The sequence below is a fragment of the Lipotes vexillifer genome, unplaced genomic scaffold (assembly GCF_000442215.2).
Source record: "Lipotes vexillifer unplaced genomic scaffold, Lipotes_vexillifer_v1.1 scaffold68, whole genome shotgun sequence".
Classification (NCBI taxonomy): Eukaryota; Metazoa; Chordata; class Mammalia; order Artiodactyla; family Lipotidae; genus Lipotes; species Lipotes vexillifer.
Window position 1 is genome coordinate 1,511,479 of NW_006791676.1, and position 25,986 is coordinate 1,537,464.

At 33.5% G+C, this 25,986-nt stretch overlaps 1 protein-coding gene across 1 annotated transcript in view; it reads right to left on the bottom strand.

The window, feature by feature from the left end:
- The window catches only part of SLC4A10 (solute carrier family 4 member 10), a 223,931-nt gene that overhangs the window by 111,825 nt on the left and 86,120 nt on the right, over positions 1 to 25,986 (bottom strand). The window contains exons 5-7 of the mRNA XM_007464496.1: positions 21,977 to 22,137; positions 13,271 to 13,459; positions 3,348 to 3,439 (exon numbers count right to left, since the gene is read on the bottom strand). Coding sequence (XP_007464558.1) covers positions 3,348 to 3,439; positions 13,271 to 13,459; positions 21,977 to 22,137 — 442 coding nt within the window. The remainder of the gene's footprint in view (positions 1 to 3,347; positions 3,440 to 13,270; positions 13,460 to 21,976; positions 22,138 to 25,986) is intronic.

A 25,986-nucleotide genomic window follows, 5' to 3' on the forward strand; every position in this document is an offset into this window, starting at 1 on the left:
GTTTAACCTTTTATAAAACTACAAATATCAAAAACAGCTCTGAGGAATTAGGTTGACCTACAGCCTTAAGACAGTCTTCAGGTGGACTCAAATACAGAATAAACATAAGGAAATTTTTCTGGTCCTCCGAACAGAATCTTGAAGAAATCAAGCTATACTCTTATGGATCTGGATTTATACTCATGCTTCTGGGGTCTCCAGACCTTATGCTAAGAAGGAAAAGATGCTTTATTCTGGTTATTTGATACTTAAGTTGTGGATGAGAAACAATTATATCTCTAGGGAACAAGTTTAGACAGAAGATCCTGGTGGAACTGGAAGTGTCTGGACAAGCTACACGCTGAGATGTGAAAGAAATGCAGATGGGTCTTTAGGGAGAAAGCTTAAGTCTTAAGCTCATTATAGAAAGTACAAGAAAAGTAATAGAAATTCCCTGGGGAGAAATGGTCTTGTGACACTAACCAACCAGTGATCTTGAGCAGCTCTCTTAATCTGGGATTCAGCTTTTCTCACTTTCTAAATGAGATTTCTAAGGTTCCCTACAATTCTAGGATTTAATAATGCAATTCTTCATATTTCACATACTAAAGACTGATGCCGAAAAGAGTTCTTTCTACACAGAAAATAATGTGGAAGTTTCTTTAAGTCATTTGAAATAAAAGAAATCGCCAACATTTGGAAAATAATAAAATAGCCATCTTCTACCTGTCAGTTTAAAAACATAACACATCTGCTTTTCAAAAGCATTATAGGAATCAAAACACCTGACAATTCAGATCATGTTTTCAAACATTCCTTAAACGAATAAGTTTGATGGGCCTAACCACTGTAAGGGTTAAAAATATATAGTTTGAATGTAGACAGAACATAGGATCAAGTCACATGAAATGAAAAAGGACTTTTTTCCCTTAACATCTCAAAATTCTACGGGGGTTTGGAATCTACATATTAAAACTTAAAATATTTAAAGAAACAAAGTAATCTGTAGACTAACTGATAGATTCACTTTGATAAATTTACTACCAAACTGAAATCATTAGGCTCAAAAACCTTAACTCATGTACCTGCAAAATCTGGCACTAAAGTTTGTTTCGATAATGATGCATTACATTTGTTCTTTCCAAGTCCTACTACTCTGTCCTTCCGGGTTATAAGGTAAGAAGTATTACTTTGTTTTTCAACAAAAAACCCCCCAAAATCCAGAGCTGAAGGCTTAAATTATATTGAACCTCATAGGATTCACTCAACATGTACATCCCAAACACTGTTCAAGGAACTGGAGATCCAGTGGGGGCCAAAACATATTAAATTCTGGTCTAGTGTTTACTTCTGACACTGCTGTTCCCACTGATATCAACAACAACAACAATAATAATAGTAGCCACATTTTATTGAACACCTGCTATAAGCCCAACACTCTGCCAGGCTCTCTCTATATATTCCCTCACTTAATCTTCCCCCCAAAATTATAAGTAGATATTATTCTTATTTTACAAATGAGAAAGATGGAGTCAGAGAACTCCTCCAAGATTAGATAGCTTACAAATGCTAGAGTTAGGATCCCATGCTCCTTCTCAAAAGCATGTTCTTTGCAATGTGCCATGCTACGGACAAGAGACTAAGAAATATAGATGGTTGGCACTGAGGGCTGTGGAAATTTAACTTTCTCATTAAAAACTGGAGCAGTCCAGTGATTTGAAATGCAATAAGAAAAGGATTAAAGAAAAGAAAATCTATTTTTCACTCTTCTATAGTTCAAATTGTTCTAGGAGCCCTGAAAATAAGACCACTGTCTCCAATTGGCTATATTCATTTTCTTTCAAATGTACTGAAGCGTTTTTGAAGGCTGCAAAACTAGGTCAGACAACTAAAAGCAAAATGATATAGAGATATAAAATTCAGTGTCAAAGGGTTATATCCTTTAAAAAAAGGTAAAAGCTAATTATTTGATTTGAAAGGATGGGATTTATTATCACTGTTTTTGAGAATGTTCACTGTGCTCTTGTTATACTGTTAATGCCTGCACAAATAAGTAAGAAACTTCTTATGTCCTTGCTTTTAAGATCCTATTTCAAATGAAGAACATCAGAAATTAAATGTATGGCAGTTTGCGACAATTTTATTCCAACTTGCAGATGAATGAAGATGTAATGCTTTAAAAAGATATTTTTTGGAGAGGAAATGGAATACATTTGAACTGGCTTAATATTTGAATCACATGCCTCCATAAGGTGAGATGAGCTTTGAACCACTGTAGAAACAGAGCCCGAGTGTGCCCTCACCTCTCTCTCTTGCTGGTGTTGAGGTCCTTTTTCATGCCTTTGTTTCATCCCACATGGACTAGCATGCCCCTTTTGTTGGCCTCCCAGCCCCTGCACGCATAATTAACAGACTTAAGCTGGTACACCATGCTCCCACAGAGACTCCACCAGGCACCAGAGGGAGAGCATGCACAGTACTGGACCTAGACCATTTTGGCACTGGCAGAGGGATTCTGAAACAGCAGCAAGGAGCTGATCGCTATTAATCTTTTCAGAAGCTTGATGCAGGCAACTTCCTACACACTGCCTCCCATTCCCACCTCCTCCCACTGTTACAATCCTTGGGAGTGCTAAGGACCTTGTGAAAAACAAATTACTCGGAGTGATTACTGTTTCAGCCACTCAGATAAAGAAAGGTGTTGACTCTCTTTATTTTTGGTGAATATTAAAACTCTTCTTTCCTGATTAACTGTTAGCTTGCCACTGCCTGCAATAGCACATATAGGATGTCAGGAATTTGCTGAGAAAAGCACATTATTTTCACATGCATTATTTTCTTAGAATAAATGATTTCATCTGAATTGTCTCCAATTAGATGGATCTCTCAACAGTCTTTATTATGTTTTTATTTAAAACTCTGCTCAGTCTTACTATGTTCTAGTGTTTCTTAACACTAATGCCTTTCTCTGAATCACGACAGTGAAGCCTTAAGTTACATGATTTGCTTTTCCACAAATAGAGGAAAAATTATTTTGAAAAAAAAAAAAACTAGCAAAAGTTTTAAACAATAAATTTCTGTTAAATTCTCTGTGAAGTCCAGTTATCCTTTTTACTGGAAGAGATGCATCACACCAAGTGGCTGAAACCTGAAGACTATGCATAAAACTTACACGTTTGGTTTTGTGAATAGGCAGAACATTACATGTGAACTTAAATGCTAACATTATCTGTTAACAATATCAAGCTTTGGATAAGAAACAAAACAAATGTGCATGCAAAAAAAATTGTGTCAACACCTCTTAAAATGGTTGATAGTTTCTAGTAATAACTCAGAGGCTTCCTTAAATGAGAGGGAGAAAAGCTTACCTTGCTAAAGTCAACAGTGCTGTTTTCCCTGCTCACATCATTCTTACTCTCAACACAGGCTGGAGCCGACTGAGGAGAAACAACCTGACCTGCTGAAAGAGATTGTTATTACAGAATACAAACAATTACTTACATAATTCTAGACATATTGAGTGAAATATGAATTAAACTAAACCAACATAGGTTTCTTAATGAAGTAAGCATGAAGGGTCAATATAAATAGATATATATAAATACAAATATTCTTATTTATCAGTTACAGATAGAAACGGGAGAATTCAGTCAAGAAAATGTAAACTAATTCTCAGATTAAGACTCTATAACTAAATAGTTATTCTTTATGAAGAAAGAACATCTACAAAAAGATTTTAATCTAATCATGGTTTTGAAACATCAGTGATTTCTAAATTTTATCCAGAACTATTGGGATATATATGTATATGTATATGCAGATGTGTATATATGACAAGATAGACATCTCTTATGATTTAAGCTCAGACTGAAGAATTTTAAATGTAATGTTTTTTGTTGTTGTTGTTTTTTGCGGTACGCAGGCTTCTCACTGTTGTGGCCTCTCCTGTTGTGGAGCACAGGCTCCGGACGCGCAGGCTCAGCGGCCATGGCTCACGGGCCCAGCCGCTCCACGGCATGTGGGATCTTCCCGGACTGGGGCACGAACCCGTGTCCCCTGCATCGGCAGGCGGACTCTCAACCACTGCGCCACCAGGGAAGCCCAAATGTAATGTTGTTTTTTTAAAAGGCGAATATTTATGTGAAAAGTACATAGCATATTTATAGCTTCTACTGCATCTGAAAAAAACAAACCAAAGAGAAAAAATTCTTTGACAACAACTTTTAGAGATTTCTATATGAGAGATTCAGATAGAAATACCTTTACCTCACATACTATGAATACTGTGAATATGATATTATGCTTCTCACTATTCAATTGTGTAAGCATACTGATATTGGTCTGCATGACAAGAGATCAATAAATTTGAATTGTATGTGTTTTCCATTGACACTAACCAGCAACTTAATTATTTTGTAGTCTTTTCCCCATTATAAGAAAGATTATGATATTAGTTAAGTGGACAGTACAGCTGAGAATGTGACAACAGCTAACCAAGGGTAATTACATTCCATTATTCACTAAATATGAAACAGTCTTTTCAATCACAGCTTATATGAAATCTGTCCATATTTAGCAATTAAATTATAAAAGTTAACGATGCTTGCTTAATTTCACATGTATCTCTCTTTTCCCTAACCTCTCTCCAACCTCACTTGTTACTTTTATTGTGATACAAGTAATGACAAACCAGCTTTGAAGCCTTGACCATATTTTATAACCGTAACTCAGTGACTCAAAAATACTGCTCTTATTCTCATCTGTCTTAGATGGGAATATTTTCTCTTCTCTCTGCCTAGCTCTTCCCTCTACCTGCCTAAATCCCAACTTTATTCCAAGTTTACCTTTAGTTTCATCTTCTCCAATTACTGAATTTCTCTAAACTGCTAGTGTATATACAAATACCTCTTCTTTAAATTCTTTAAATTCTCTTGAAATCCACTTATTCTTTGTTAACTAGAATTTAAGTGTGACTTAAAACACTGATAATTTACTTTCAAATATTACTATAACTTGGCTATTTGAACTATTAAGCCTCTCAGGCAGGGGTCATTTATTAATAGGTACAATTTTTTTATGGTTTAAAATTGTTATATTGCCAGAGAATAATGGGCTTAAGATTCTTCTAAAATTTAAATATTTTATTGCTTTCACTAAACAAAGTAAAGTAATACATTTGGTGAAGATTTTTCAAATGATTTTAAAAGCAAATTCACCTTAAACCATGTACACAAATTTTTTTTTTGTTTTAGGATATTCTGCTCTTTTGTGACCTATAGGGGAGGTGTCTTACCCTAGACTATGAGAGGGAATTCAGTTCAGTAGAATTGATCATTGACCCTACATGATACAGCAGTTCTATAAATGACATAGATTTAGAACATAATAATCTGAGAGTAATGCAATCCTAAACAATTTCTAAAGTGACACATCTATCAATATAAAGTATAATTTTATAAGTACATAAAAGTTATAATTTTTTAACATCTTTATTGGAGTATAATTGCAACACAAATTCTGATTACAGTGAATTCCAAAAAGATATATTAACTTTAGAGAAGTGACAGACTTAAGCTGCACCAGTTATTTTCATTCTCCCATTTCTAACTGCAGCGTGCAGCTATGACTGTGAACTGTTCATTAGCAGCCATTTAATATCATTCCCAAAATAATAACTGTAGTTTTAAAAAAACCTTTTACATAATGCATTTGTGCTACTAACAGATGTCTTCAATCACCAGTTTCACATCATTTCTCCATATTTTCATGAGTTAGAACATTAGATATATTTAAACCTAAATTTACTGAATGTTCTGTAAAATTGAACAGTGAAATTCAAGGCATGGCTAAATTAAATAAACATATATCTGCTTTCTTATAATAACTTATTTCGTGTGATATAAAACTACATGGAAGAACAATTATTTAACTCAATCAGCAAATATACAAAAATAGTCAACCCAGTACAAACTCATCAACTTTGAAGAGATTTCATTGGATAGAAAATATGCTGTAACTTAAGATTTGAAGAAATTGGATAGCCTATGTTTTCACATATATACTTTAAAAGCTGAATATTTCATAAATTACCTTCAGCTCATGAGATATGTTTAAAATATTGGCACTTGTATTTCCTCTTGTAAGTATTAATATATTTGAGATTTATTGTTCAATGCTATTCTTGTTCTGAAAATTTTACAAAATATTACCTCATAAAGTTGATAATCAGGAAGGGATTAGAAAAATATTTTCTATGACTATTTTAAGTGATATGGATAATGACCTAGTGGAGAGTATTTAACCAGCAGGAGATATACGAGATGACAGAAATCTCCCTGCTACTTCTAGATTCTAGGTATGTGCATGGAATGTATGCTAATGCAGGAAAAAAGCGTAAAAACTACCAGCCTGTGACATAGGAATATAAACCACAAGTTTGATATCTCTTATATTTCAGAGATAATAGTTAAATATTAGTAAATATTAGTAGTTAAGTACATTTAATCTCATCAAAGTTTAAAAAGTACTCCAAATCTTATTTCTCAATGTGTATGTTAATTTGTTAAAATGAAACAACACATATTAAATGTGTATACTTTCAAGGCAGTAACTGAAAACCTGAAAAATGCATAGGTATTATTATTTAAAAATTAAACTGAGAGGTTTGGTTTGGGTTATTTTGAATAACTTGAAGCCTTTAAACAAAGCTTAAAATTTTATTTGCTCCATCTACCTACCTACCTACCTACCTATCCATCTAAAGCCTGTGCATGAATTATAGTCTAACTACTGGAAATTTCATAAATTAAATAATTTTTATAATTCTGTTATCAACTATAATCTTTTTCTGTCTAAACACTGATTTCTTTAGTTCAGTCCAGTTATCACTGCATTTCAGAAGAAGGTGATGGGCTTAGATTTCAAAATGACTTTCATTAACTCAAATACTATTACATAAGAAGAATCAGTAAATTTAGGTTTTGAAAGGGCATCTCTCATTTTCTCATTGATATCTAAAACAACACTAGTTCATAGAAGACAATTTTCAGGTACAGGACTTTGCATTCAGCCAGAAAGTGAATATGTGTCCTAAAAGGATAACAAAGAATTTGCTAGGATTTTCCCCCCTCCAAGACAAAATAGTATAAAGTTAGGATTTAGAATTCCCATATACGTGTGGAAGTTTTATGAATGCTATTTTTTATGATAATTTTTCTAATCAATATGCCACAATGCTTTTGAACATTCATATTTTTGCCTATTTCTTTATATTACCTTCACTGTGCCCACTCATCACTGTCCGTACTAATATATTCTATAAGTAAATGTCATTGCAATTTTTAATCACATCTGTTAATATCTAAACAACTTTGAGAAATTAATATGATTATCCAAAAAGAGACATTTATTAACTTAAAACTTTATTATATTCAGGGTAAATTATTCAAAAACTAATGAAAATTGGACACTATTATTATTAATTGAGACATGTTCATGACTATTTGAATGTAAACATTTGAGAAACCTAACATCATCCTTATATATTTACCATATATTTTAATTTTTCCAACCTTTTAAATTCAAAGAGTTCACCATCTTAAATCCAAAATTCCAATATTTATTATACATCTTATCAATTAAAGTGCATATTATATAGTATTCATATCAGCAACTGCTTGAGTTAATTTTCCTTTGAGTCATGAATTCATTTTTCCTCTGGACCTCCACGTAGGGATCATATATAAATTAGATAAAAAGTTATTATAGGCCATGTACTTTTCCAAGGCAAATCATAAAAGATTTGGGCAAGCACAGGAGAAAACTGAGAGTAATTCAAGCAACCTCCAACTAGAAAATGGAAGCTCTGCTTTTCTGTTTGTTACACAAAAAATTTTTCACCAAGTCCATTGTGAAACTGGCAGAGTCATTTCCCTCATCATAACGTTGTGGAGAGAGCATGAGACTGTGTCAGAATTACTGTTTTCTACTTTAAGTAGTGTCAGTATCATTAAAGCATCTCAGTATTGAAAGACAACCATAAACTTATAGTTTTCTTCCTCTTTAAATAAATTACATATATAAGTATTATAAAACAGCAGCTTTTAAATTTCTATTTAGCCAAATTCAAATCAATAGGAGAATAAGATACCACTGAAGCATATCAGTATTTGCTACTGCTTAATCCACTGAAAATCATGTGTAATAGAAGGAAACTGGGATGAAGACATGGAGGTACATTACTATTAACCTAGAGACCAAGCTGGTTTACACTACCTCAGAAACCTTCAACGCATTTAGAGTACCCAAAGGGTAGGAGATGAGGGAGGTACAGAGATGAGATGAGCCTGTTAGAGACAGACACAAGACAGAGCAAAATAAAGAAATATAAAAATGAATGACAAAGTTACATACATGTGTAACAATACATTTATTCATGGGAATAGAAAACAAGAAGAAAGAAAGGCTAAATATTTAGAAAATGTTGATTAGGTCAGCTATACTTCAAAAACATGAAAGTATGCACACAATTAAAGTTGGAGAAAAACTGGTATGCCTGAAAATAATTAATGTAAGATAAGAAATAACAAATTTAAACACATCATACTAGAAATATTTTTGCTGTTAAGACTTAGTCTTCAGATTCCAAAACTCAGTAGCAACAATACAGTCTCTCAACAGACCCACCAGCTGTGTCAACAACGTCATCCTGATTTTTTTTTTGGAACAATGGAAAACACCTTTATTATATAATGTTTAATTCTATCATCTACATGAGTTTTTAAATGTTTTCTTTCAAGTAATTCTAAGAATTATTATTTGAGCTTTTTTTTCTTCAAGATAAAACATTATAAGGAATACTTTTTAAACTCTTGATATTTATGAGACCACAGTATTTAAAAAATAAGACAGCATATAAATATCTAAACACACATAAAACATTGTACATCTGAAAATAAAAAAGTACCGCATTTGTAAAAAGACGCAATTATAAAGCCATAAAACTGATTTTCAAAAGCCATAAATAAAAATCATTCACAATACAGAAGTGTACATTACTTTAAGGGCTAAAATCTATGCAGGCCTAAAGAGCCAAGTCATCCCATCCTTCCAAATCTAAATGTTCTCCAGTAACCTATAGTTTTGAAAGTAAGTCAGAGACCCTCTGCTCCGTAACTCCTTTTAAGGTCCTAAATAAAAGGGACAACTGGAAAGTACTCAGAATAGGTGAGAGAAAAGATATGTGAAGGAAAAGAAATAGAGTTAGAATTATTAGTAAAGGAAACAGTGGAATGAAGACACCCTACACCTAAGGAAACTGAATCTTAAGTTTTTTTTTTTTTAATGTAAAGGTTATCAAAAATGTAATAATATTTTAGAGTAGACTTGTAAGCCAAAGGCTCAAATACAATTGAATGTATGACCTAAATGATGAATACAAATACTGGTATATCTTGCTTTCTAGATCATTAAAAACAAAAGTCTTATTTTTATTTTAGAAAGTCCTTCTAGTTTCAAGAAATTATTCAAATATTCTTGCTATATTTAAGTAGTTTCCACAACATCCTTTTCAGAGTTCTAATGTTAAAGAAGATATGATTTTTCTATTATTTTTTTGCTGTTGCTTTGCCAAATGTAGCTATCACTTTTTATTGAAACATCAGAATCAGACACTTAATTCTCACAGTTTTGATGCTTAATGGAACGTGAACGTTAAACACACCATGGTGGCATTAAAAATGCCTGGTGAATCCATAGCATCTGGCATCTTAGCCCATAAGAGAATGTGCAGTACACCAAGAAAAAAATTATACAAAATAGTTAAGCTAGCGTATTTGGAGGAGTGATTGACAAATTATCACAAATCACTAAAAATGTAATGAGCAAAATAGTGCAGATGGAGGAGAGAAGCAAGAAAATCACTATCTTGTAAATCTAATCTATAAAATGGGAAAGAACCCCATTTGGTCTTCAGATTGAAATATCTGAATGTTTAACCCTTGGGACTACTACCAAGGTAGCATGTTCAAGGAACAGGTCAACTAAGGAAGTAGAAACTTTATTCTATATGACTCTTTTAGAGTTCTGTATATAAGCATCAGTTTGTTTTCTGAGGGAATTTCAATTGTTTCATTTCTAAAGTAAAAGGTATATTAAACAAGAGGGGGCTTATTTCCATCCCTATGCTTGGCAAGGAAAATGTTTTCTGTTTTCAAGTCTCTAGAAGATACTCACTCTATTTAATTCCTAGTCTATAATCTTAATTTTAAAAACAGGTCAGTTTTTGCTTGATATACTCTACTGAAGAGTTTTTTTTTTTAATAATGAGAATATTATTTTTACCATTTTGGATGTATTGAAATCCTTCTGTGTCTCTCTGTACTACTGCACAAAAAAATTAAATCTCTACTGCATATTTTGAAGCAGAATGTCAAATCTATATTTACAGCTATGAATTTTGATTTGTTTGTTTATCTAGAGTTTATCAGTTGTTAGAGTTCATAAGTAGATTGAGAACCTTAGTAATAAAGGTCTTTCGCACTTCTTTTCACTTCTGGATAGGAGATTTATTTCTAAATTGGTGAAGTCTATTCACATTTTCAGAATTCTTAACACACATAATTATGCAAAGTGTTTGAGGAAGCAAAACAGAGTCACAAGGAGGTGTTATAAGCCCAGGCTTAGGAAAACACTTCTACAACAATACTTAATTGGATACATGAATCTTATTAGAAATGTTTCCAAGTTTTTATTACCTTAATGTATGCCTCAAAAGGATCTGTATGTGTTCAGATAAAGGCTGATTGTACAGATGGTGACAGAATCATTTCAGAACTACTCATGTTCTAGTTTTCAGAAAAACTAAGCAATTGCCTGAATAAGACAAAAAGTAGGCTCTCAGAAAAACTCTGGGGACTTCCCTGGTAGCACAGTGGTTAAGAATCTGCCTGCCAATGCAGGGGACACGGGTTCAAGCCCTGGTCCGGGAAGATCCCACATGCCGCGGAGCAGCTAAGCCCGTGCACCACAACTACTGAGCCTGCGCTCTAGAGCCCGCAAGCCACAACTACTGAGCCCTCATGCCACGACTACTGAGGCCTGCGCGCCTAGAGCCCGTGCTCTGCAACAGGAGAAGCCACCGCAATGAGAAGCACATGCACCGCAAGGAAGAGTAGCCCCCACTCACGGCAACTAGAGAAAGCCCGTGCGCAGCAACGAAGACCCAGTGCAGCCAAAAATAAATTAAATAAATATATTTTTAAAAAAAGAGAAAAACTCTGTATCTATATGTGGACTTTACGATTTAAAGCTATAATTCTGTCACCTCTTCTTATGTTTAATGAAAGTTTAGAGCTGTAACAAGCAGTGTGTCCAGGTCTACATGACATTACAAAAAATAATTCATCCAGTGAATTCAGTACCCTCTTCCCTCCAAAAACATAATGCAATAAAATCATTTGATAGTAAACGTTATCCCCAGTGAAATTTGAGATTTCCTTCCATCTTTGAATAAACACATAACATTCTCATAGACATATATTTTATGGTCTGATTTCCAGTAAAGGTAATGAAATAAAGGCAGAAGTTTATTTTTATAAAATGTGCTTGCATTCATAGAGATTTAGTTAATGAGAATATTTTAATAAGGTCTTTAGAATCACGTAGACATAAGTCCATAGTCAAAATTCATAAATATCTTTATCTGTTTTCTTAATATCATCATATCAAATAAATGCTAGTATTGTAAGCATAATAAAAGTACTATATTTATAATAAGTTTCAGAATATAAAAGCTTCATTTTATCATTTTCATATATAACATATTTTAAAGCAAATTGTGATCTAAAATATGAATATATTTTAAATATATGATGTAATTCAAAGCAAGTTATAAATCCTCAAAATATCCAGTGGGATCTACAAATACAAGTTGGTATATACCATAAAGCACTCATAACACTTTTATTGAACTTAATATATGCACAACTACAGTCTTCAATATAACAACGATTTACACATTTAGTCATTGAAGGGTTTTAAAAAAATCAAATGAGTATTTTAAAAATTATTTAGAACTAGTTCTGTGTTCTGAGACAAGAGCACATCTAACCATCTTTATTGATTTATTAAAGTATTTATTCTACTTGTGTATATTTGATTCAGTAGTATGAAAACTGGTAAAAATTCCCATATAAAGCAGAATCTGAAAAAAACCTTTTTCATGCATTTGTATATAAAGCATCTCTGAAGCTTTTGAAAATAGGAGTGAAATTACATAAAGTCCATGCTGTCAATACACATGCTTAGTCTATTTGTGTAAATCGGAGTCTTTCTAGTAAAACATTTGAAATTATTTTTCATTAATTTGTATCTTTTAAAACTGGGAACTTTCATAGCTAGCGGAAGTATAACCAATTCATATCATCCTCGTGATAACTTCATTTTCCTTCACAAGACTAATGGAAAGGATGAATGATAAGAGATTTCTAAGCAACTTCCTTAATGTAAAAGATGAAGGGTCAAATGGATGCAAAGAGAGAACAAAATACAGAAGAAAGGATAAAACAACTAGAAACACTGTTTTTGCTTCATGATTGCCAAGAAGTAAGTCATGAATGACTGCTAGAAAACAATGGTTGTTTTCTATCAATTCCTACCAATGGTTGTTTACTATCAAATGATAATGGCTCATCTATGTTGGTGAGCCAGGATGGTAGGTGCGGAGGCTCCGTGGACATTGATGATGTAGTACTGCAAAGAGCAACAAGCCCATGAACTAGAAATCAGGCTTAATATAAGTAGAGACACAAGTAATGCACTAGCTGCTCTTTTCAGCTGTAATCTAGAAAGGGATTTGTTGACCATGAGCAACATGAAGCCAATATCTTTTTTTCCACAATCACTAAATGTTGATCATTATTCATTTTAACTAAAAGACCTTACGTCAAAGCATTGCATTACATTCTCAAGCTATGAGACAAAGACTAGAGCCTTATTTGTGATGCAATTGACACTCAGTTTATGTTTGCTACATTTGAGTGTATAACTTCTTATTAGATAAAATTTCCCTTGCATTCTTTCATGAGCCTTTCAGGAAACTTTAAATCTTTGTTAATAAAATTTCTACAATTTGATACCTGATAATAAAACAATACATGAATATGAAAAGAAACAATTCTACCACAACAATCTGAATTTCAATAGATCATTTTCAAGTAAGACATATTTTAAAGGACTTTGATACTTCAGACAGCTATAATAAACGATAAGAGTACAATAAAGAAATATTTACCATTTTTATCCATGGAATTTGGTTCTGATTGTTTCTTGCCAATATCAGCAAAGGAACGAACAATGGGAATCCTATTGGTGAGTTTTTTCTGATTCTGGTGGTGATGCTGTTTCATCAGTGCCTCATGGACCCTGTGGCGTACATCATCATTGAGCTGACCTGAGCTCACTTGTTGATCAAGGACCATATCTGAAGAGTGAAGGTAGAAAGAAAATGAGCACAGCTTTCCTGTAATGTTCCAGTAGTGAACCACTGAGTCGAAATATGCGTACCCTAGATAATATTATTCCTCTTAAAGTAGGAATGGATTCCTTTAAAAAAATCTCTAAGTATGGTCTTAGAAACAGAAGTTTGTCTTTCTTTGTAGAAATGCTACACAAGAAAGATTTGGGAAAATAAACCATTCATTTTTAAATATGTAATGATCTTATGGAGTTTTATTTTTCAAACAGGAATAGTTGTATAGAGAACAAAGTGCTTTATGTTCTCCATTATTCACACTGACGAGAGGGAATAGTATCAGGAGTAATATAAATATGATTAGCATGTTTAAAACTTAAAAGCCTCAAAAACAGAAAGATAGATCAATGGAATAGGATAGAAAGCCCAGAGATAAACCCATGCACATATGGTCACCTTATCTCTGATAAAGGTGGCAGGAATATACAGTGGAGAAAGGACAGCCTCTTCAATAAGTGGTGCTGGGAAAATTGGACAGGTACATGTAAAAGTATGAGATTAGATCACTCCCTAACACCATACATAAAAATAAGCTCAAAATGGATTAAAGACCTAAATGTAAGGCCAGAAACTATCAAACTCTTAGAGGAAAACATAGGCAGAACACTCTATGACATAAATCACAGCAAGATCCTTCTTGACCCATCTCCTAGAGTAATGGAGATAAAAACAAAAATAAACAAATGGGACCTAATGAAACTTCAAAGCTTTTGCACAGCAAAGGAAACCATAAACAAGACCAAAAGACAGCCCTCAGAATGGGAGAAAATATTTGCAAATGAATCAACTGACAAAGGATTAATCTCTAAAATTTACAGGCAGCTCATGCAGCTCAATAACAAAAAAATAAACAACCCAATCCAAAAATGGGCAGAAGACCTAAATAGACATTTCTCCAAAGAAGATATACAGACTGCCAACAAACACATGAAAGAATGCTCAACATCATTAATCATTAGAGAAATGCAAATCAAAACTACAATGAGATATCATCTCACACCAGTCAGAATGGCCATCATCAAAAAATCTAGAAACAATAAATGCTGGAGAGGGTGTGGAGAAAAGGGAACACTCTTGCACTGCTGGTGGGAATGTGAATTGGTTCAGCCACTATGGAGAACAGTATGGAGGTTCCTTAAAAAACTACAAATAGAACTACCATATGACCCAGCAATCCCACTACTAGGTATATACCCTGAGGAAACCAGAATTCAGAAAGAGTCATGTACCAAAATGTTCATTGCAGCTCTATTTACAATAGCCCGGAGATGGAAACAACCTAAGTGCCCGTCGTCGGATGAATGGATAAAGAAGATGTGGCACATATATACAATGGAATATTACTCAGCCATAAAAAGAAACGAAATTGAGCTATTTGTAATGAGGTGGATAGATCTAGAGTCTGTCATACAGAGTGAAGTAAGTCAGAAAGAGAAGGACAAATACCGTATGCTAACACATATATATGGAATTTAAGAAAAAAAAATGTTATGAAGAACCTAGGGGTAAAACAGGAATAAAGACAGAGACCTACTGGAGAACAGACTTGAGGATATGGGGAGGGGGAAGGGTGAGGTGTGTTAGGGCGAGAGAGAGACATGGACATATATATACTAACAAACGTAAGGTAGATAGCCAGTGGGAAGCAGCCGCATGGCACAGGGAAACCGGCTCGGTTCTTTGTGGCTGTCTGGAGGGGGGGGATAGGGAGGGGGGGAGGGAGGGAGACAAAGAGGGAAGAGATATGGGAACATATATATATGTATAACTGACTCACTCTGTTATAAAGCAGAAACTAAGACACCATTGTAAAGCAATTATACCCCAATAAAGATGTTAAAAAAAAATTAAAAAAAAAAAATTAAAAAGCCTCATACATATATTTCAATATGGTTTTCCTCCCTTTTTCTAGTAGAGAATAATTTCCATGTTTCTTCCTTAAGTCCATCGGTTAAAATCTGTTGCAAGGAGGCTTAGGCAACTACCTAGCTGGTTGCATTTGGAGAGTAAATAATTCTTTCACATTAATATAAAGTCAGTCCTCTCAAACCTTCCTTGATAATGTGTTTATATTTTAGAAAACCTTCTATACCCATAAAACAAAGAATAAAAGGTGAGATTTCAGAAGGCTATAACTAAGCAGATTGATATTTACCATATGTGTCAGAAATGCCTAGAAAATGAGTAGATGAGTTCTTGGTAATACAAAAATCACCTCAATAAACCTCAGTGTAATTAATCTGCTTTCATATGATCAAATATTAACTCTATTTGATTTTCTGAGGTGCTAACTCCTTATGTAAAGCAGATTACAATGCATTGTCTCCCGCTGCCCCACTGAGTACACTGAAGATTTGAAAATTAGCAGAATCCTCCTTTCCAAATAATGTTTTCCTTCAGTGTGAAAAGGAAACGACTGGGGAAACAGACTTGGATCACTGTCCCACATTCCAGCTGTGTGGCCTTGTAAAGTTGAATAGTCGCAGTGTCCTTATTTCTAAGACAGAGGTAATAGCTATCTCATAACAGCATTGTTGTCAGGACATAAGGCACCTAATGCACTGATCGGAATATTGAGGCCCTCAGTAAATATTTCCCAGTACAAGATTTTCTTTGCAATTTCCTTTAAGTAGGTTATGGGTTCATGGTTTAAATTTTTTGCTGGTTTTAAATCATTTATCTGTATTTTATAATAGTGTACCAAGCAGAGGCAAAGTTGGATTTATCAATAACAGAAAACCCAAATCAAACTATCTAAAACAATAAATTTCACTGGCTTACATAACAGAAAAACCGAAGTTAGGTTGGATTTAACTCCATTTCTCTGTGATTTTGTCAGCTTCCCCCTCCTGGAGGTGTGAGCTTTAACCTCAGGCTATTTTCCTTATGGTCATAAGGTGGCTGCCAGCAGCAACAAGGAGATACACATCTTTGTTCATATCAGAGATTCTTTGCCTTTTTGTGACTTTTTCTTAAAAGAAAAGTCCTTTTCCCCCTACCCAGGAACAATTCTAAGCTCAACTGACATAGTCCTGTCTATGCTGAGCCAATCACTGACAAAGAAGATGGGATCCCCAGTTGGCTTAGACTAATGAAGAACTGCCCTTCACTGTGGAGTCATTTCCCTAAACCAGAGGTAGACAAACCTTTTCTGTAATGGGCCAGATAATAAATATTTTAGGCTTTGCAGGCCATACAATCTCTGTCACAACTACTCAACTCCATTTTTATAGCATGAAAGTAGCCATAGACAACACGTACACAAATTACCATAATTGTGTTTCAATAAAACTTTTTTATGGACACTAAAATTTGAATTTCATATAATTTTCATGTTGCAAAATATTGATTTTCTTTTTATTATTTTTCAGTCATATAAAATATAATAATCATTCTTAGCTCACATGCCTAACAAAATCAGGCAGTGGCCATATTTGCATAGAGAGCATAATTTGCCAACTTTGTTCTATCACTTGGCTGTTTACAATGGAAAGAGGTAGAATGAATGTCTGGGAGTCAGCCATAATGTCCACTATAATTACCTCCAAAGTCTCTTCCAGTTCTGAGAATGTATGATAGTATAGACTATTTAAACTTATATCTCAATTTTTTTGAGATCAGTAGTTATAAAACCCTTGGATTAATTTGAAATAAAGGAAATGATAAATTGTCAACATACATGACTTTACACTGCAACCTTGCTAAGATGGAAAAATGTATATAAAATATGCATTATATACTTCATAATAGGAGTTGTAAAGTAGATTATTCAGACACCAAAAGGATACCATCATACAGCAGTTTCATCTGTAAACCATGATATGTATCCCCAGTTCAATATTCTAATCAGAATAAAAATTAATCATGTAATAAAACATGCACATGGTCATAGTTTTTCATTCTTATCAAAACACAATCTTTCCAGCCCTAAGCACTATGAAAAATAAGTCACTAGCTTCAAAGTTTTTCAGAGATAACGTCTTTATATAAAACAGTTACATAAGATAAATAGAAAAGAACACTCATCTGCTCATTAGTCACAGAAATACATAGCAAACTCCTCTAAGGTATAACATGACCAAGCAATGTCTTAAGGAACTGGAAAAGTTAATCAACTTGCTTAAGAATATAACTTATGCTAAGGTGAAATTTAAGTATCAAAGTGAGTGTGATTCACTAATCACTTACATTGTGCTCTTCACCACTATAATATATATTAGTATTAACCTTGAAAAGTAAGAAAGGATAATGGGCCATAATGGCTTTAGGCCCAGAGTCAAGACCAACAATCTCAGCAGGCTATGATGCCTAAATAATACAGTCCAGCCTGCCAAAGCTCAATGCCAGGATCTGGATGATAAGAGAAGAAGCAAGAAGAAAAGGGATAAATCGGTCACAGTCTTCTAGCACTAAACAGGCTCCAGAAAAACTAGCAGTATTTGTGTAGAAAAACCTCAGAAAGTGAAAAAATACTTTTCATCTTAATCAGGCAATTATTTTGTCACGATCAATCCATTTGACTATTGAATGAAAGCCTCTAGAGACCATGAAATTTTACAGACTCTATATAAATCTCCGCTTCTTTAAAGATGATCGTATAATTTCTTTGTCTTAAAAATCCATTGTCTTCAAAGATGCTGGGGGAGAAGTGGGCAATAGGGGGTTCTAAATTTTACAGTTTGGTTGACACTACTAACAGGAGTGTATGTAATAAAAATGTAAACTACCATAAGAAAACTTACTTTCCAGACCAAGGATGGTAATAGCATAGGCATTAAAATATATATATATGGCTATTAACATGCTCCCAAATCTGCAGACTATATTCAGTGGAGCAAACGGTGGATTTTTCCTTTGATGAAAGATTTTAAACAGCAAGAGTTGTTTTAATGAGTTGAGAACTATGATTGTTAATCTGTCCATGGTACTAACTTTGGTTTGGTTTTAATATCTTACCCTCATTGACAGCAATAGGTTAAAGTAGACACACTACAGAGGTAATATTTCCATTATTAATCTTTACAGTGCTGAATTTAAAAGAGATTAACATAAACCGTAAAATTTTCTACAATTTATATGAATATAATTGAGAAGCATTTTTAATACAATTAATCTCCATATCAGAATAAATCAGGATAAGAAAATATATCTGGAGAATTTTGGATTTGAAAAGTTAAGAAATATTTTGAAGGAAGAAGTTTAACTTTATTCTGAGTTCTGTAAAGCATTGGGAAATAGACACTTTAAAATTAACTTTATCCAAAAGAAAATCCTACTTTAATTACACCAGAAATTCTTGACAGACCTGCCAGATACAAATGGGATTTTCCCCTGCTAAGTCTACAAAAATCTCTTTAAAGAATTATTAAAGAGTCTATTAAAAACATATCAGAACATTGATATAAAAATCCTTGACCATTCTAAAACAATATCTGGGTCATATCCCTCTACTAGGAAATGTTTAGAAAACACTAAGCTGCAGAGCCTGTGCATTTGCAAAGTACTAGGGCTTAGAGCCCTTAAAGATTAACGATTATATCTAGCTTTTGCAAAACAGAAACTGGCGACTAATACATTAGCAACTGCCTAACATGTAGAAAAGTATGATAAATAAGAGGTGAAGAAAAAGTTCCAAACCTTAAAGTTAATCACTATGGTCCCAAATTATCATGAAATAGAATAAAACAAAATTTATGATTATAGATTAATCAAAAGAAATTATTCCCATCTCTGCAAGTGTTACCTGTAATGTATCACTTTCTATGTATCTGTTTATAAAATGTAGGAAATAGTCTCCTCCCTACCTCATAAGGTTTCTGTGATAATAAACTATAGTAATGGATGTGAAAATACAAAGTTAGAAGTCTTCAAAATGTAAAACATTTACTACACACTTCGTAATACAGCTAAATTGTCACAAAGTAAAAATATCAATAAGTAAACAATAAAAATAATTACAAGCTATCAGAGAAAATGTATTAATGAGATTTTATTGAGGGCAGAAATAAATACCTTTGGATTAAATACACCAAATTAAAATTACTCAAAGAGAGAGAATCTCTTCTCATTAATGATTGAAAAGGAACCTAAGGAAACAACAATCAACACAGGTACTTGTAATCCTATTTTCCTACGTGGTGTTAACTCTAAACTACTGACCTTTTCTGAATGGCAGTTTACACTGTTGTACACTGAAAATGGGACATTAAAAAAGTTGGTCTACTTTGGAGGCAGAAAAATACAGACTAATTAGAAGAGAAGAAAGAATACTAAAAACCTATTTGGGATATTGAGACTTCCACTGAACTACTTTCATTTGTAAGAATAGACTTAGAAAATGTAATTTGCTTTAAAAAGCTAGATTCAATAGAGCTAACAACCTTTACATATCCTACAGAGTTGAGCTGGGGGAAGAGGGCAGGTTTAGGGAAAGGAAGCATAAGTTTAGACAACAAAACCAAGCTAAGGTGATAAACAACAGAGTTTTAGTCAAATTATAACAGGAGAATATTTCCTGGTAGAAATAAATTCCTAAAGAAAGCATTCGAAATTACATGTTTTAAGAAATTTAAAGCCTGGTAAAACTATGAAGAGAATTTTCTGAGGCTAATTTTGCCTGGTTGAGGAATTTGACAGCTTCATTACATACAGCCAATCCGAAACTCATTTGAATTAATCCATTTTCAAAGGTAATGGCATCACTGACATAAGTAGCAGAAATAAACTCCTTATTTTGGGCAAGACTTTTAACCTTCTGAGTTACTTTATTTATGAAGGATAACAATAATAATACTAAGCCCCAAGTTTGTTTTGAATATCAAAAAGATAGTTGTAGAATTACTAAAAAGAGCTTCCTTAACTGCAAAGTACTAGGAAGAATGCAGCCATTTCATTCATAATTAAAACATAAAAATTTTTACTGGGTATCAGCAATACCCCATAATGTAAAGCTAGGAAATTGAATTGGATGGCTACTATACCAGCGTTCTCAGGAAGTTTACTAATTTCCATGTTAGTCATTTCTTTAAGTCTTGATTTAGTGTGACCTGTTACTGTATCCTGTGTTCTTCCAAAAAGTATACTGTATTTAACTTTATATCGTCGTTTAGGCTCTAGTTCTGTATTTTAAAGTGTAATCTCTTTATAAGTGTTGTATGAAACTGAGGGGAGGAAAGCTCACCTGTTTTTTTTTGTGTGTGATTTTTTGTTTGTGCTTAATATTGTGAGCCAAAATATCTCTCCATGCTTACTTTTTTTTCACACATATTGCAATGTATGTATGCCTATCAGCACCAACAACCAAATAAATAATTTTAAAGGAATTAACAACAACCATTTCAAGCCATCTCTTTCTTCAGACAGTAGTTGTAGTGTAACAGAAGGAACATGGAGCTTAAAGTCAGAGGCCCTTAAATGGAACTTGAACCATGACAGTTTCAGAATTTCTATTTTCTTATTGAAATATGGGAATGCACTTACTTTATGAGGTTATTCTGAAGATTAAATTAGATACATTATTTTTCTAATACAATATTTTCTCGTTTATGTGATCCAAAAATACACAGAGTGTTTTGGTTTTTTTTCCCATCTCTACAATATAATTAAGACACTGAAGTCTCTCTGAAGTCTTTCTACTCCACAAATAAATTCCACATGGAACTGCTTTTATCTTTTTCTGAACTAGGGATTTTTAAAACTGCCTGAGTCCTAGCTTTGTTTTTATTTTTAAAAATCTCCATTAACCATTACGTTTATACCCTTTCAAAACTCATTTCTGTGTTTTTTTGGCATTATTTTGTTTTTACTAAAATGTTTGTCTTCCAGCTGAAAAGATATAGGAGTTCTTTGCTTTTATTTGCAGAGTAACAGTAAGATGCTTCCTAAATATAACTGCTTGTGTGATATAGCCATAATAGATTTCTAGTACAAATCATTCATCCCAGACGCAAGCCATAGTTTCAATTATAAACTAATCTAAACTGCATCACTTGGCCTCCTCTGGAATTCAAGATTTTTAATTCAGTTTAAAATAAATGGCCATACCTTTCTGTTCTATTCTAAGCTAACATTTTTCCTAATTACTGAAACTTTTCATTTGGCTATTTCATGTATTTGAATACTGAAAAAAATCAGTCTCTAGCTTTATGGATTTTTCCTTCAATTTTCTAACGGTGACAGTCTAATTACATATGATGGTGAAAAACAATACATGCTAAATGGAAACCAAGGTATATAGATTCTTGTTCTAGACTTGCCACTGGCATGTTAGACCATATTTCTTTGAGATTCAACTTCTTTTATCTTAAATGAGGTGGTAAAACAAAGTTACTTTTGAGGTCTTATACACTGATCATGAGAATTAATTTCCTAAAAGTCACACGTGTATAGAATTATAAGAAAAAGGGAATTACAAAAATCAGCTGTACCCATAAGTGTGAAATAGACTAAGGAGAAAAAAGGATGTACCTGCGATTTCTTCTAAAGTGTTGGCATGCATGTCCAGCAACACAGTTCCATTCAGAATACAACTTCTCAACTCAAACAAGCTGTGCAGTGAAAGAGTAGCCACATAAGGCTTGCTCCACCTTTCCCCTCCATCTTCCACATCTTCTTCAAACTTCAACCACCTATACAAACAAATATAATTTTTTTAAATTTGTAACACGTTTTTATTTCACCATTACCCTGCTATAAAATTATTCTTAAAACAAAGCATATTAAAAGAGGGCCATTCCAAGATGAAAAAAAAAGGGGGGTGAATTTTAGTCATAAGTATAAAACAAATGATTTCACTACCGTAAAGACACTGATATTTATGGCAAAAATATTTCCATAGAACATGCATTGCATTCACTTTAAGAGATCTCCCTTCAGGCATTAAATTACCTAATTTTGAATTTTTCCCAAGTTACAAATAAATATTATTATCAGCACATTGAATATTACATTGTAGATGAATGAACCTTTATCCCAACAATAAAAGATAGAAGTATAAAGCTATTCACATTACTTCTTGGTTTCAAGGATTTCAGAAGTAGGTTAAAGCCAGCCCAAGTCATCTGGTTTATTTCATTTTAATTCCATTTAACAAACATTCTTTCTGTCATTGAAAGATATGTTTAAAACAAACAAAAACTCAGTTTTTTTAATTAATCTTTCTAGCACTGAAAAAATATATCAATATAAATGTTTAGTCAGTGGTCACCGGGAATCTGTTGTGGAACTAATAAAGAGAGTACACTACATGGAAAGATAACGGTGGTTAAAAAATGCAAAAGAAAATGAAAGAGTGCTCATTTTTCTTTCAGTGGGAGGTCTTAAAACAATATTTGAATCTCTTGACAATTTTGCCCTTTGATTTTTAGGGAAGCTAGTATAATTTGGGGACTATTCTGTAGGAAAAATACTTATTAGGCCTGTTTGAATGAAATCTAGTGATTGTAGTCACTTCCTAGGGACTAAATCTATGAGAACTGAGCTCAGCCCCCATTCCCTGAGTGTTCCTGCCAGGGCCAGAGAATAGAAGAACCTTGATAACACGGTGCCAAATGGAAGACCACTGCCTTCTTGGAGTGAAATGAGTAGTAATATCTGAGATTGTTTTCAACTAAGATAAATGGAAGGGATAAAGAGAAATTGATGATTTTACTGCTCTGGCACTAGCACTAAATCTCTTAATCTTTTAGGGACTTGTTTTTTAATCTTAGTAGATAACCATATTGATTCCACCATTTCTAATGAAGCCTAGCCTAAATGCCTCTCCTCTCTCCATCCCCCACCATTTTCCTCATATTTTCTCTCCTTGTCACTTTTGCACTAACTTCCTCTCTCCATGCAATATCACTCAAACTTCCTATCTATATGATATTTTATTGGTGTTTTGTGTAATCAAATGATCCAACTCCAACTCCAACAGAGGACATCTTTTATAGTTAAGAACCAGTGTATCGACCAGCTAAAAAAACTAAGCAAAAGGGCTAGTCAGAAAGATTAGTGTGTAGAGTTCCAAGAACGATAAAGACAGCTATGGAGCTGTCCTCAGAGTTCAAGGACGAAAACGTCAGGAAGTAAAAAGGAAACTAATAGGGAAGAACAGTTATTCCTGCCAAAAATTTACAGGCATATGTTTATGCCTATCATAAGTTTAGAGAATGCCTGAAGGTTGAAAAAACTTATATTTAAGCACAAATCACTGACAGTATCTCTTCAAATGGTGACAATTTTATAGAGTATTTTTGTCTACACAGTTGGGAATTTTTTCATATTAGTGAATCTTAACAATTTTCAGCCCTTTACAGGGCCATAATGCATCACAGATCATGGGATGGTCATTAATACTGCTCACCAACTATAACTAGTTCTCCCTCTCTTCTTTGTAAAGAGTAGGATATCACTACCTGGCTTTCTTTTAACTGGGTGAGGCCACTGTTGACAAAGAATTGTGAGCAGAAATTATCTGTGGCACTTCCAGACTGGAGTTTTTCATTGCTAGGATGAGACCCTCTGGAGCTCTTTTTCCCTCTGTGGCCACCAGCTATGTTCAAGATGTAGGCGGTTCTATCAACCAGAGTCTCTGAGTAACGACTAGTGCAGTGGTGCAGAGCCTCTACTGATTCATGATGGACATGTATCATGAACCACAAATAAACTTTGGTGATTTTAAGCTTTTGAAATTACAGGATATTTTTTCTAGCATAATTCAGCCTATCCTAACTGATACAAATTTTAGCAATTCATACCAGCATCAAGTTCCTAATTAGAATTAATGGTGAGAATGAATATACTTTTGATAAATATAATAATCTAGTATTTCTTGCCAGGTATAAAAGTAAGGACATGGTAACACTGTGAATGTCAATATCTCCAAGGATCAACCTCTTGACAGACATTTTGAAATGGGATAGTACTGTGGAAAGTGTATTGGACGAGTTGGGAATAAAAAGAAATCTAGGTTTGGGGCCCTACTCTATATCTAAATTGCTGTGTGACCAAGGGAAAGTCTTTCAACTTCTCTGGGCCACAGTTTTCTCATCTGTAAAATGATGAGACAAATTCAACAACATTTAAAACTTGTCCAGGATCACCTAGTCACTAACCTTGTCAAACCAGATCAACTCCAACTGTTCTTGTTTTTCTCCAGAGTCTGTGCCCATTTTCTACCATAATACAATTACTTCAGTTGGATTTATGGACTTTTTTAGCTAAGATATCTTATGCTGAAGCCTATAGTGAAAACAACAGATTTAACATTTAATTTTCCTTCTTGTCTGGAACAAATCTCAAGTTGAAAAATGTTCTGTGTTCTCTCCCTCTCATCTTATGTTGTCCACAGAAGGTGTACCAAGAGAGTGGATACAACTTTTATTAAATCTTCTGTCACCTTATATACTACTCACATATGACGTGGTTTTTCAGACAAAAAGAATAAAAGAAGGGAGTCTTTACAGCATCACTTATGCTGGTGTTATTTTCACTGAAGAACCTTGTTAGATTTGAAATCTAGTTTCCAGTCTGTTGTGTAGTAAAGAAGAATTAGGGTCATAAAAGGGTGTAATTTTGTTTGGAGGACTATAGATTTCTCTTTTCTGGAGCTCTGGTACTTTCTGTCATCTTTCTATACAGAATTGCTACTAAAATGTTGTATTTAAAATTTTCACTCAAGAAATCCTGAAAAGAGTGTTGATACATTACTAAAAAACCATATTGTTTCTTAATTACTTAAGTATAAATCTATAGACTGACCCATACAATAATATTGTTTGTAAGTTGTAATAACGCTAATAATAAATTCATTTTTAAATATCCGTGGGCTTCTTGATCTACGCAAAATGATCCAACCCCTTCTTCTAAGGGAATTAATAGTTAAATTTTACTTCTAGATAACAGTGAAAATAATTAAATAAGTAAAGAAGCATCTACATCATTTTATCTTGGTTCCTCTGAAAGGGAATATTTAGATTAAGAATCTTGAGATTCTTAAGGGGTGTACGTGTGTTTGTGTGTGTGTAAAAACCACCACCATAATCAAGATACAAAACTGTTCCATCACCACAAGTGAGCTTCCTTTATATTCCCAATCTTCACCCTGTTTCTTTCCCCAGGTAATCATTAATCTGTTATTCATCACTATAGTTTTGTCATTTTGAGGATGTTATGTAAATGGAATCGTATAGTTTGCAACTTTTTGAGATAGACAATTTTTCACTAAAACACAATGCCCTTGAGATCCATCCAAGTTGTTGTATATATCAATAGTTTGTTCCTTTTTATTGTTGAAAAGTATTCCACTGTATGGATGTACCAAAGTTTATTGAACTATTCACCCATTGAAGGATATCTGAGTTGTTTATAGGTTTTTGCGATTACAAATGAAGCTGCTATGAACATTCATGTAGAGGTTTTGTGTGAACATAAGTTTTCATTTCTCTAGGATAAATGCCCAAGACTGTGATTGCTGAGTCATATTTACTAATGCA